This window comes from Athene cunicularia (genome assembly GCF_003259725.1).
Source record: "Athene cunicularia isolate RWA chromosome 6 unlocalized genomic scaffold, athCun1 chr6_part1, whole genome shotgun sequence".
NCBI lineage: Eukaryota > Metazoa > Chordata > Aves > Strigiformes > Strigidae > Athene > Athene cunicularia.
Genome location: NW_020799105.1, coordinates 6,173,953 through 6,186,782, shown reverse-complemented (window position 1 = coordinate 6,186,782; position 12,830 = coordinate 6,173,953). Strand labels below are relative to the sequence as shown.

The 12,830-nt window shown below is 43.3% G+C and overlaps 1 protein-coding gene across 5 annotated transcripts in view; it reads left to right on the top strand.

The window, feature by feature from the left end:
- The window catches only part of FRMPD2 (FERM and PDZ domain containing 2), a 78,542-nt gene extending 76,272 nt beyond the window's left edge, over nucleotides 1-2,270 (top strand). For all 5 annotated transcript variants that reach the window (XM_026850964.1, XM_026850965.1, XM_026850966.1 and 2 more), the window contains one exon: nucleotides 211-2,270. In XM_026850964.1, coding sequence (XP_026706765.1) covers nucleotides 211-282 — 72 coding nt within the window. In that variant the 3' untranslated portion in view covers nucleotides 283-2,270. The remainder of the gene's footprint in view (nucleotides 1-210) is intronic.
- The last annotated feature ends 10,560 nt before the right edge of the window (nucleotides 2,271-12,830 follow it).

Sequence of the window (12,830 nt, the reverse complement as noted above, 5' to 3'; positions counted from 1 at the left end):
CATACTTACAGGTACTGCATTGAATAAGTATTCATGAACTTTTACGAATGATGGAACAAAAAGAACAAGAATGCTCTTAAAAATTTGTTTTAGTATCCATGTTATAAAGACACTGACGTTATAAACAGCACTTCAGCCAGTCTATACTTCTTTGTCCTGAATTTATGTTGAATGTAACCAGGTGTCTCACACTGGTGTCTCTGCATACAGGATGACTATTTATTATGTCACAAAGTTGTGCTGGGAGTCCTTCAGAATCTTCAAGCAATGGATTCCTACTGACTGCAGTATGACTCTTCCCTGTCACTATTCCCCTTGGAATCCAGGGACCACTCAGCAATTGCTTTAAAGAGATGTCAAGCCAGCACAGACAAGTGTTATATTACATACTTTGTTGGACTACTCTGATTTCTAAGGCATTTCAAAACCTTGCTTAACATGTCCTGTGTAATTCGTCTAAATCTTGGCTCACAGTTTGGAGAAACAGCTACACTGCTATGGAATTGCCATGGACAATTTGCGTGTTCTGTGTAATAACATATTAATTATTAGGAAACTATGTTGGGGCTATGACTAGGAGATAGAAGCCCTTGGAATTAGCTTTACTTTCCAGAGGGCAACTATAAAGATTTAAGATTCTGCTGGTGTTGGTGGAAGATTACTTGTCCCTTATTGTTGTGGCTTCTGGACTGCAAATCAGTATTTTCTACAGTAGTTATGCTTTTGTGTGGAAAGACTCAATTTGTTTACCTTTGGTTGCTTGAACATTGTAGAACCATTTCCAGTCATCACCCCAGCCCAGGAATTTATACCAGCATCACTAGACATCTTAAATCAAGAAACTGAAAGAAACATAGGATGCCTTTAAACTCCATTTGGTTCTCTTCAAAGCAGGAAAAGCATTCTAATAATTGGTTTGATTATTACTTTTTCTCAGCAATATGGACAGCTGTAAATAGCATCAGTACTCTTTCATTCTGGATCCATGTAAAAAGGAATGCAATACTAAGCCAGATGAAATGACTCTGTGTCCACTGTGGCACATATATACATTTCATCTTCCCATGCTCCTTACCATCAATTAAATATCTTGTCATTCTTATCTAGGATCTGAACCAATCTATGGGAAGTCCCACTGGTTTCAGTGGGAGCTGAATCAGATATTTAAATTAGAGTAAATAAATCTCTGTACAGTTTATTTCTTGTGTAAAAAGTGTTTCTGTTAGTGTGAATTTGAGTGGATTTGAGAAGAAATCGGCTGTTCAAGTTTATAAGATTTCACTTGTTTCTATAGTACTACTTCTAAGTCCTTTATCTAGAAGATGATGTATATGGAAGTGAAGTTATTAGATGTACATTGGAAAAGTAACTTTTAAACATAGGAAATTATAACAGCATTTCTTTAACTGAATTGTATATATTTAAAAAACTTCTTTGATTTCAGGAAAGGAGAAAATATTGAGGCATTTGAATATAAAAATGCAGTAGAAACAAGACAAAATAGCCATTTATTTTCACTATGAATGAGAGATTTATGATTCAGAAAGAAAGAGGGATTAAAACAAATTAAAAGTATGACTTTTAGAAAAAGCCAGTGTAATACAACTATAATTAAGGCCAAGGGCTATTTTTTCTTTCTGCCCTCAGATAGTCTGCTGGAAGTTGGGAAAAGATAGAAATAAAATTTATGATGTGAGCCAGACAATAATTTCAAAGATACTGATAGAGATACAGAGTAACACTAAATTAGTGGAGCAATTGTGGACTTACACTGGTATAAATATAAACAGATTTAAATGTTTTGTCTTAAATTCACTGAATTTGAGCCTTCCCAGAAGCATTACTATCCATACATTCTACATTTCCTATATTTATGTTGCATATAATGAACTATTTGCAGTTTTGTCAAGTGTCATCAGCCAAATTTTTGTTTATAACTTTATTACCTTCATTTGGTATTTGGTCTTTCACTTTGATTTTAATTACTGCAGACATACTACTATGCAATGAATGCACTACACCACACATGAATGCACAATTCACTTTTGTACTACAAGAACTTTAAAAAGTTTCTCAGTGAAAATATTCCTGAACTTTATGAAAAGGTATTTTTTCTGTGGTTTAGAACAAGCATTCTGGATTTAGAAGACAACCTTCATGGCATTATTTGTTCCTCCACATTTGTGCATCAGCTTTGCATCTGTTTGACAGAAGTGTTTGCTGTTTGACAGTTTTTCCCTTTTTACAGGATTATTAAAAAGATTTCTGAATATACTGCATTTTATTTCCCTTTCTTTTTATGAAAAAGCAGCTGTCATACTTAACTACTAACCAGTAAGAGCTCTAGGGAAAATAATCTTTTATTAATTGAGGCTTATATTTAAATTTCCTCTAAAGGCTGAGGATGGCACGTTTTGTACATTCCCCTAAAGAAGGTATTACTCTGAGACACACTGCCATATCCCATGTTCTTCTCCTTTAGGAATGTAATAATTAAATGCTTTTAACAGATAGTATGGTTATGATCACCATAATGATATTCTCACTCAGAATGAACTTTGTTTTGGATGAGACATACACTTTTACACATTTCTAGTCCTCTAAGGCTGCTAGCAGAGTAAGATAACACAGAACTGTCATTCCAGATGTCTTGTAATCTGTTATATAACAAAGAAACTTTCACCCACAAAAAATCTCTGAGCCTCTCAAACCAACTTTGAGCAGAGCCAGATAGATGCAATTTACCACACACTGGGGGAAAGGCCCTCCATCTGTCATGGTCCCAGAGTGGCTCTACAGAGCAAGTGTCTCAATCCACAGTCTGAAAACTTTTAAAGAAAACTAAAAACTTGCATGGGTTCTGTGCATGTTTGAAGCTAAAGGATGGTCACATTGGTACTAGTACTGCTCATGATCTCCACTGCTGACAGTCAGCCTAGACAGCAGATAAATTTTGAGAAGGGAAGGACTGAAATAATAGATACGGCTTCTTCCTACAATAGACACTATGTTTGAAGTCATAAAGAATGAGTCATCACCAGAAAGTACTCAGCACATGTGGCTGCTGTATATGCTCTCTCAGAGATGCTAAGGAACCGTCTGCTCTCAGCTTCCTCTTTAAAGGTAGGTTCAGATTCAACTTCCAGCTCTACTGCAGACTTCCTGAATAAGCCAAACCACTTCAGTAGGATTCTCTGCACCCCACAGGTTTCTTCTCTCACACTGTACTACTGGGGTACACTCATCTCCTTTATAGATGGGCCCACTAAGCTCAAAGTATAGATAAACTGAGAACAGTTAGAAGACTGTTGTCATGGTTTGAGCTCACAGGACAACTGAGCACCACAAAGCTGCTTATTGCCTACTTCCCCTCCCCCAGCGCTGAGAAGGAGAAAATAAAGCAAAAGGCTCAGGAATAGAGAAAAGGACAAAGAGGGATCACTCACTTATTGTGGTCACAGGCAAAAGACATACTCATTAGGGGAAGCAAAAAATAAAAATAAAATTGATACAGACACTAACAATACCACCATTTGACAGAGTAGGTCAGTGGGAAGCATTACCACATCTTAAAAACACCTTCCCCCTGCCCCTCCCGTCTTCCTGGGCTCACTTTTACTCCCGATTTATCTACCTCCTACCCCTCAGTGGTGGAGGGGGCAGGGAACAGGGGGTGGGGTGTACAGTCAGTCCTACCCCTCCTTCCATCTCGGGGGAAGGACTTCTGGCATTCCTTCCCTGCTTCAGTCCAGTTCTCCTCTCACAGGAGACAGTCCTCCACAAGCTTTCTCCAACATGGGTCCGTCCCATGGGCTGCAGCCTTTCCCTAGCTGCTCCAGCACAGCTCACTCCTGCATGTTGCAATCCTCCCAGAGCTGAACTACAACAGCAGGGGCTTCTTCTTCTCACAGTCCTGGCCTCCTTCAGGCGCGGTCACCTGCTCCAGTGTGGGGTCCTCCATAGGTTGCAGGTGGGCATCTGCTCCACTGTGGACCTCCACAGATGGCAGGGGACTGGCCCTGCTGTCTCACCACAGGCTGCAGGGAGGGGCTCTGCACTGGCACACTCTCCCCCCCGCCCCACCCCTCCTTTCTTTCACTAACCTTCTTCTTGCAACTCTTCCTCACAACTCCAAATCCTCCTCCCAGGTTCCCCTTCTTAAATACATTATCGCAGAGGCACAGCCATCATTACTAATTGACTCGGCCTTGGCACAGAGGTGGGTCTGACTTGGAGTGAGGGGAGCTTCGAGAAGCTTCTCACAGGGGCCACCACTGTAGCCCCCTACCCTGCTACCAAAAACTCCCACTACTCACTCAAACCCAGGACAACTGTTAAGAAGCATTTAATTATAGGGGAATCTGGCTACATCCAGCAGCTCATAAACCATTTTCCCCCATACATAGCACAAATGAGAGTCCCACTTCTGTGTTCTTTATTCATGCAAAACTCCCATGGAGATCAAAGCTCATTGATACACATCCATTTGGGACAAGAGATAACCCACCCCTTAAAGAGCTCATACTACTTGACAAGTTAGGCTAAACTGGAAAGAAAGGAAGATCTGCTGTCCCATTTTGATCACAGGGAAGTGAGGCAGGGGTTGTTGATTTGTCCAAGGTCTACAGAGTTTTTGGAAACTTGGGAACTAAGATGATATAAATTCTGATTCTGCACTTACACATGAAAGTGCCTTTCCTCAGTCAGAATACAGGATCATACCGCTCTGGCCCATTTCTGATGAGATATTATTTAGCTTATAAAGTGGTCTGACTGGAACTTGTATACATCCTAACATGCAAGAGATGTATTATGGTACAAAACCTCAGTCTGTGCCTGTGGTCACACTCTTACTTCAGAAGTGGCAATGAGATCACTACTTGTATTTCTAAATCATCTACTGCCTAGTGACCAATCAGGACAAACTGCAGTACAAATGCAAACAAAAAGGACACATTTGTCAGAGGCAGTTCCTGCCACAAAAAAGCACTCAAAACAAGTAAATATCTGCTAGTCCTCAGATTCATATTTAAGCACAAAAACTTGTTAGTGATACTCTGTGTTCACAGTAGCTCTGCCCACAGAACAGCACATCTCATCATCTTACTCTCGGGAAGTGACTGTTTTACTGCCATTGAGACTGCTGCTAAGTTTTTTACATCTACCATTTTATCTCAATTTAAAAGCAAGTATAGCAAGAACAACCATCTTATAGCTACTAAGGTACAAAATCATGTGAGTAGGGGGAAACCAATGTTGCCATTCTTTCCTTTAACATCTTCACTAAGTTCCGTGAACTCAAGACCACTTTATGCTGATGGATCTGTGTATTCCAGTACCCCATCTGCAATTGCAAGATATCTTAAAATAACTACACATCCCATAAAATGGGTGCTATTTGCTACAAGAACATTGTCCTGTTTGAATAACTGACTTTTTAAAGTACCAACTTGTATTTTTATGACTTTTACTAATATAATCAGGATTCCTTCTAATTTTCTTAGAAGATCTGAGAGATGAGTCAGTAAGTTTTCTCTTGGAGTTTATGGCCTTACTGAACAACTGAATCTTCTGTGATGGAACAAATACAGTCAATATAAATACCCTAGTATTGCAAAAGAACAGCAAATACTGCCATCTATGGGCAAAGAGCTCATTTTATGAAACACTGTGAGCAGCTGAATTTAATTGGGTTGGGTTATATTTAGTGTAAAATAATCCCTGTAAACTGGTTTCTTTTGTCAAGTATGTTGCAAATTCATTCACATAATGCAGACTGGAGATAGCATCACATATCTCAATGTAATAATTCCGATTCTTGTACATGGAAGAATGTGTTCCACATGATGGTTAACCTGAGTAGGCTCAAGCCTATGCTGTGCTGTGCTGCACATACAGCTTAGCCTTCAGGCCTGTGTTGTGCTGTGAATGTCTCTTAGCTGCAGAACAAACGTAGCCAGCTTTAACAGAGAGCATGTAGGCAGCTCTCACTTGCTACTGGCAATTATGTCACCTACGAGTTCTTGCCTTTACCTAAAAGTGCATCAAGAAGCTCTCATGTGAATATTCTTTCTGTTGAATAGTAGTAATGCTGCATGGAGTTTGTTTTCTTCTGAGAAAATCATATAATAGTTCAAATTACCAAAACAAGGTAAACCTTTCATGGACAGGATCTGCACAGTGTGTTGTGCCCAGATCAGATGTCTGTTTGATGCTGCACAACTTGGAATTTCTGGCATCTGAAGGCACGTCAGATTATCTGTACTATTCTCTCTTCCTTGACAGTGTTAGCACTAATAAATAGCACTTTAAATGATACTTTGCACAGTCTGAGTGACTTTCTTCCTGGGATTATAGCCATAGAAACATAGAAGACCAGGTTGGAAGAGATCTCAAAGGTCATCTGGTCCAACCTCTCTTGGAAAAAACAAGATCTAGACAAGATGGCCCAGCACCCTGTCCAGATGAATCTTGAAAGTGTCCAATGTTGGGGAATCCACCACTTCCCTGGGGGGATTATTCCAGTGGCTGATTGTTCTCATTGTGAAAATTTTCCATCTTGTGTCCAATTGGAATCTCCCCAGGAGTAAATTGCACTCATTGCCCCTTGTCTTTTCCATGTGACTCCTTGTAAAATGGGAGTCTTCATCTTCTTTGTAGCCACCCTTTAAATACTGTAACATGGTGATAAGGTCTCCCCTAAGTCTTCTCAAGGCTGAACAGACCTGATTCTTCCACCCTTTTCTCAATATGCCAGGCTTCCCAGTCCTTTGAACATCCTGTGGTCCTTCTCTGGACCCTCTCCAGCCCATCCACATCTTTTTTTGTATAGCAGAGGCCAAAACTGAACACAGTATTCCAGGTATGGCCTGAGTAGAGTGGGATAATGACTCCTTTATCTCTGCTAGTGATGCCCTTGTTGCTGCAGCACAGCATCCTTTTGGCTTTCTTTGCTGCTGTAGCACACTGTTCACTCATATTGAGCTTGTTGCCCACCAGGACCCCAGGTGCCTTTCCACAAAACTGCTCCCCAGATGAGTAGATCCCAGACTGTGCTGCTCTCCCGGATTGTGTTTTCCCAGGTGCAAGACCTTACACTTGCCCTTGTTGCTGTTAGCCCCCTCTTCCAGTCTATCCAGGTCTTCCTGCAGGGTAGCTCTCCTTTCCAAAGCGTCCGCTTCCCTCGATTTGGTATCATTGGCAAACTTCATCAGGGTACGCTTGATCCCATCATCCAGATCACCTATGAAGATATTAAACAGCACTGGTCCCAATATCAATCCCTGGGGAGCCCCACTTGTGACAGGCTGCCAGTTTGAAAAAGAGGAAGAGTGCCTCCAGGTGCAAAACATTCTGTTACTGGTGAAGTACAATGGTATTTCTCACAGTTGTTAAATCACAGAGATGGGCTCAACATGAAAATTGCCTGCCTACTGCTTGAAAAGGTGACAGAATAATATCACAATATTGAAAAAAAGAGATACCAGCTGAGTTTTCTATACTGAAAAGAGAACTCACCCTTGCTGTCTAAGCGGACTGAGGGTGATAGTCCACTATTTTTTAAATGTCTTTAAATGTCTTTAAATATCTTTTAAATGTCCATTAATGTGTGTAATGGAAGGGCACAGCAGTTATAGAGGTATGTGATTTGCACATAATCTTGCACTGATGTGGCTCTGTAGGTTTAGAAATAAGCTTGTGAAACCAGAATAGTGTTCTGTAGTGCCATACAGGTATAATTTTTCTTGTCTTCGTCAACTACTTAATGGACACCAGGAATAACAGAACCTCATACTTCATTCATGCTTCTCCAGGTCAAACAGCAAGGAACAATTAATACCAAACCACAGAACCACAAAATCACAGAATTGTTGAGATTGGAAGGAACCTCTGGAGAGCATCTAGCCTAAATGTCCCAACTCAGAGCAGTGTCATCTAGAGCTCAAGACTGTGTTCAGTTGCATTTTGAGTATCCCCGAGGATGCAGATTCTATGACCTGTCTAGGCAACCTGCTCTGGTGTTTGACCATCCTTAGAGTAAAAAAGTTATTTCTTATGTTTAAATGTAATTTTCTGTATTTCAATTTGTGTCCATTGTGTCTTATCGCATCACTGGATACCACTCAGAGGAGTCTGTTTCCACCTTCTTTACTTCTTTACTCCCTCCCACCTAGGAATTTCACACAGAAACATCTAGGTTGGAAAGGACCCTGGAGATCATCTAGTCCAACCGTTCACCTAGCACAGTTCCCACCTACAGCATATCCTTAAGCTCTAAATCGACCCTACTCTTGGACACCTCCAGGGATGGGGACTCCACCACCTCCCTGGGCAGCCCATTCCAATGCCCAACAACCCGTTCTGTAAAGAAATGCTTCCTAATATCTAGTATAAACCTTCCCTGGCACAACATGAGGCCATTCCCTGTTACTTGGTTAAAGAGACTCATCCTCAGTTCTCTGCAACCTCCTTTCAGGTAGCTGTAGAGGGCAATGAGGTCTCCCCTCAGCCTCCTCTTCTCCAGACTAAACCCCCCCAGTTCCCTCAGCCGCTCCCCGTACGACCTGTGCTCCAGACCCTGCACCAGCTTCGTTGCCCTTCTCTGGACACGCTCGAGTAAATCAATGTCCTTTTTGTAGTGAGGGGCCCAAAACTGAACACAGGAATCGAGGTGCGGCCTCACCAGTGCCGAGTACAGGGGCAAGATCCCTTCCCTGTCCCTGCTGGCCACGCTATTGCTGACACAAGCCAGGATGCCATTGGCCTTCTTGGCCCCCTGGGCACACTGCTGGCTCCTGTTCAGCCGGCTGTCATTCAACCCCCCCAGGTCCCTCTCTGACTGGCAGCTCTCCAGCCACTCCTCCTCAAGCCTGTAGCGCTGCTGGGGGTTGTTGTGGCCCAAGGGCAGCCCCCGGCATTTGGCCTCATTGAAACTCCTCCAGTTGGCCTCAGCCCATGGCTCCAGCCTGTCCAGGTCTCTCTGCAGAGCCTCCCTGCCCTCGAGCAGATCAACACTCCCACCCAACTGGGGGTCATCTGCAAACTGACTGAGGGTGCACTCGATCCCCTCGTCCAGATCATCAATAAAGATGTTAAACAGGAGTGGCCCCAAAACCGAGCCCTGGGGGACACCACCCATGACTGGCCGCCAACCAGATTTAACTCTGTTCACCACAACTCTTTGGGCCCAGCCATCCAGACAGTTTTTTCCCAGCATAGCGTGTGCCCATCCAAGCCTCGAGCAGCCAGTTTTGCCATGAGAATGCTGTGGGAAACGGTGTCAAAGGCCTTGCTAAAGTCAAGGTAAATTACATCCACAGCCTTTCCCTCATCCAATCAGCAGGTCACTCTGTCATAAAAGGAGATCAGGTTTGTCAAGCAGGACCTGCCTTCCATAAACCCATGCTGACTGGGCCTGAGCATCTGGTTGTCCCGCATTTGTTGCATGATGATGTTTAGGATGAGCTGCTCCATCAGCTTCCTGGGCACCGAAGTCAAGCTGACAGGCCTGTAATTTCCTGGATCATCCTTCCAACCCTTCTTATAGATGGGCGTCACATTGGCCAATTTCCAATCAGTCGGGACCTCCCCGGTCAGCCAGGACTGCTGGTAAATGATAGAAAGTGGCCTGGCGAGCACCCCAGCCAGCTCCTTCAGCACTCTCGGGTGTATTCCATCTGGTCCCATAGACTTGTGTGTGACTATGTGATGCAGCAGGTCACTGACTGTCTCCTGGATTGCAGGGGCGTCGTTCTCCCGGTCTCTGTATTCTGGCTGTGGAGGCTGGATTGCATCAATACAACCTTGTTATTAAAGGCTGAGGCAAAGAAGGCATTAAGCACCTCAGCCTTCTCCTCATCACTTGTTACCATATTTCCTCCTGCATCTAGCAGGGGATGGAGACTCCCTGGACTTTCTTTTGCTACTGACATACTTATAGAAACTTTTCTTGTTATCCTTGATTGCAGAGGCCAAATTAATTTCCAGTTGGGCTTTAGCCCTTCTGACTTCCACCCTGCACAGCCTCACAGCCTCTCTGTAATCACTGTGTGTGGCTAGCCCCTTCTTCCAAAGGCTGTAAACTCTCCCATTCTCCCTGAGTTGCAGCCAAAGCTCCCTGTTCAGCCAGGGTGGTCTTCTCCGGCACCAGCTTCTCTTAGATGACCTGGGGACTGCCTGCTCCTGAGCCACTAACACTTCCTTCTTAGAGAGCGCCCAGCCTTCTTGGGCCCCTATACCCTTCAGGGCAGTCTCCCAGAGGATCCTTTCAAGCAGGTGCCTAAACAAGACAAAGTCAACCCTTCTGAAGTCCAGGATGTCAGTCCTACTTAGCTCTCTCCTGACCTCTCTAAGAATAGAGAACTCTATTATTTCATGATCGCTGTACCCTAGTCGCCCTCCAACCTCCACATTGTCCACCAGCCCTTCTCTGTTCACAAAGAGGAGATCCAGCAGGGCACATTCTCTGGTCGGTTCACTCACCAGCTACGTCAGGAAGTTGTCCCACACACATTCTAGGAATCTCTGGGACTGGTCTCGTTCTGCCGTGTTGTATTTCCAGCAGATGTCTGGGAAGTTAAAGTTGCCCACAAGAACAAGGGCAAGTGATCGTGAGATTTCACCTAAGTGCCTATAAAATATCTCGTCCATCTCTCTGTCCTGGCTGGGTGGCCTGTAGTAGACTCATACTACAACATCTGCCCTGTTGCCCTTCCCCCTGATTCTAATGAAAGACACTCAACCCTGTCTTCACCACACCTGTGCTTGAAGCAATCATAACAGTCCTTAACATACAGCGCCACCTCACCACCTCTCCTTCCTTGTCTGTCCCTCCTAAAGAGCTTGTAGCCACCAATTGGCACACTCCAGTCATGGGGGACATCCCACCATGTTTCTGTAATAGCAACAACATCATAATTTTCCTGTTTCATCATGGCTACAAGCTCCTGCTGTTTGTTACCCATGCTGTGTGCATTGGCATACATGCACTTCAGATGGGCCAATGTTTTGCCCCCTTCCCCCTTCAAATCTAGTGTAAAGCTCTGTCAATGAGCCCAGCTAACTTGCATCTTGATAAGATTTCCCCTGAGCATTCTCTTCTCCATGCTAAACAACCACAGGTCTCTCAGCTTCTCCTTATACAACAGACATTCCCATTTCTTAATCATCTGAGTAGCATGCCAATACTGATTCAGAGAGAGGAAGAGATTTCATTCAACAAATGAATGTCTACCGAAATTGGGAGATACAGTTTTCTGGTGCCTACTAGCACAAGAGAGTTGCTGTTTTAATGCCACTGATCAAAGCCTGAGAAACCAATATGGGAGTTTAGGGGAAGATGCAAAGTCTGGAGTATCTCTTGGATGTCAGTCTGCAAGATCTACCAGTGATCAGCTCTACTTTTTAGCTAGTTTTAACTCTTCGGTGTCTTTCTTTGTGTAAGTGAGTTCTGAGCTCCCTCCTATAGGAAGCAGGTGGCTGTTCAGAATTCATTGCCCCTTCTGCACAGCACCAGATACATATGCACGCCTGAGGGACAGTGAACGTTCTGAGATCCTGCTCAGAATTTTATGGCTATTTTTCTTGCTCATTAAACTATTCAAACCCAAAACCCAGTTAAAATGCCCAAGAGCAGTACACCCCCATCCAGGCAACAGACACAATGGGGACTATACAGTAGCTGTACAGCACCCCAGCTCATTACACAACCTAGCAATTAACTGAAGTTGCCTGTGCTCCCTCCCCTCCCTGCATTTGTTTTCTTGAGAGATGACAATTCCTTCTCCTCCTTCCTGTTCAACCCTCTTGGAAAGGCACACTAGTGATTGTAGGCTTTAATTTCTCATCACATTGCTGTTAAAAAGCTCCTATTTCCCTGACCACTTCCTTCATGGTTGAAGTAGCTTTAGCCCAGGCAAAGCACCAGCTGCAGTACCTCTTGGCCCATTCAGGACACCTATCAATAGCTTCCAAAGCAGAAATGACATGCTGTGAGCTTGCTCATCCTTGGATGAGTGACAAGAACACTATAGGAAATAATGAACATTGGAGAAATGTAGTATTCACAAAGCAAATCCCCACCATGAGAGAAAGGAAACTGCTGTTATTGTATGTGTAAAAGATCAGATAAAGAAGGAACTTGGGCTACAGCATCAGGATAGAGGATGCCTGGCCTGCACTCTTGCTGCAACCAGTAACACACACACAAAAGCATACCTATAGCAGACAGAAACTTAGTTCACACACTTTTGGAAATATGGGGTGAAACAACAGATACAAAACTGTTGAGTCTTTGCAAGAAAATCCTAAACCTCACTCAACTGGCTCCAGGTTTTACTGCAAGTTTAGCACCTTGTCATCAAAGGAATCATCAACTGCTAGCACTGTCACGGTGATCAGGAAGCTGCCCCTGTTCCAGAGGCAGGAAATGAACCCTGGTCTCTCACTAAACTGTTCTGCCTCCACTTCACATCTATTTTATCCACTGAAACCAGGCAAAACTTGCAGTTGTGTATTCAACAGAAACACATCTGAAATAATCGAATGACTCTTCGGGAATTTCAACTTTCTGTAGATAAAAGAAATAAAAAGTGAGTTTATTTAGCTTGGAATAGCATTGCACATATTCCTCCATAACTTCTGGGTTCTTATCTGTAATTCATTGTAAGACAAGTTCCTTAACAGTATCATACCTCATTTTACTTGTCTGCTGTTTTTCTGTCTTAGAGGAGGTGCATGGGTCATGGATAATGCTTGAGAAGTGTCAAGGAAGTACTAAAGAAAAAGACAATAGAAAGCACAAAAAATTCTTCATGCTTGCACTTTTCAGT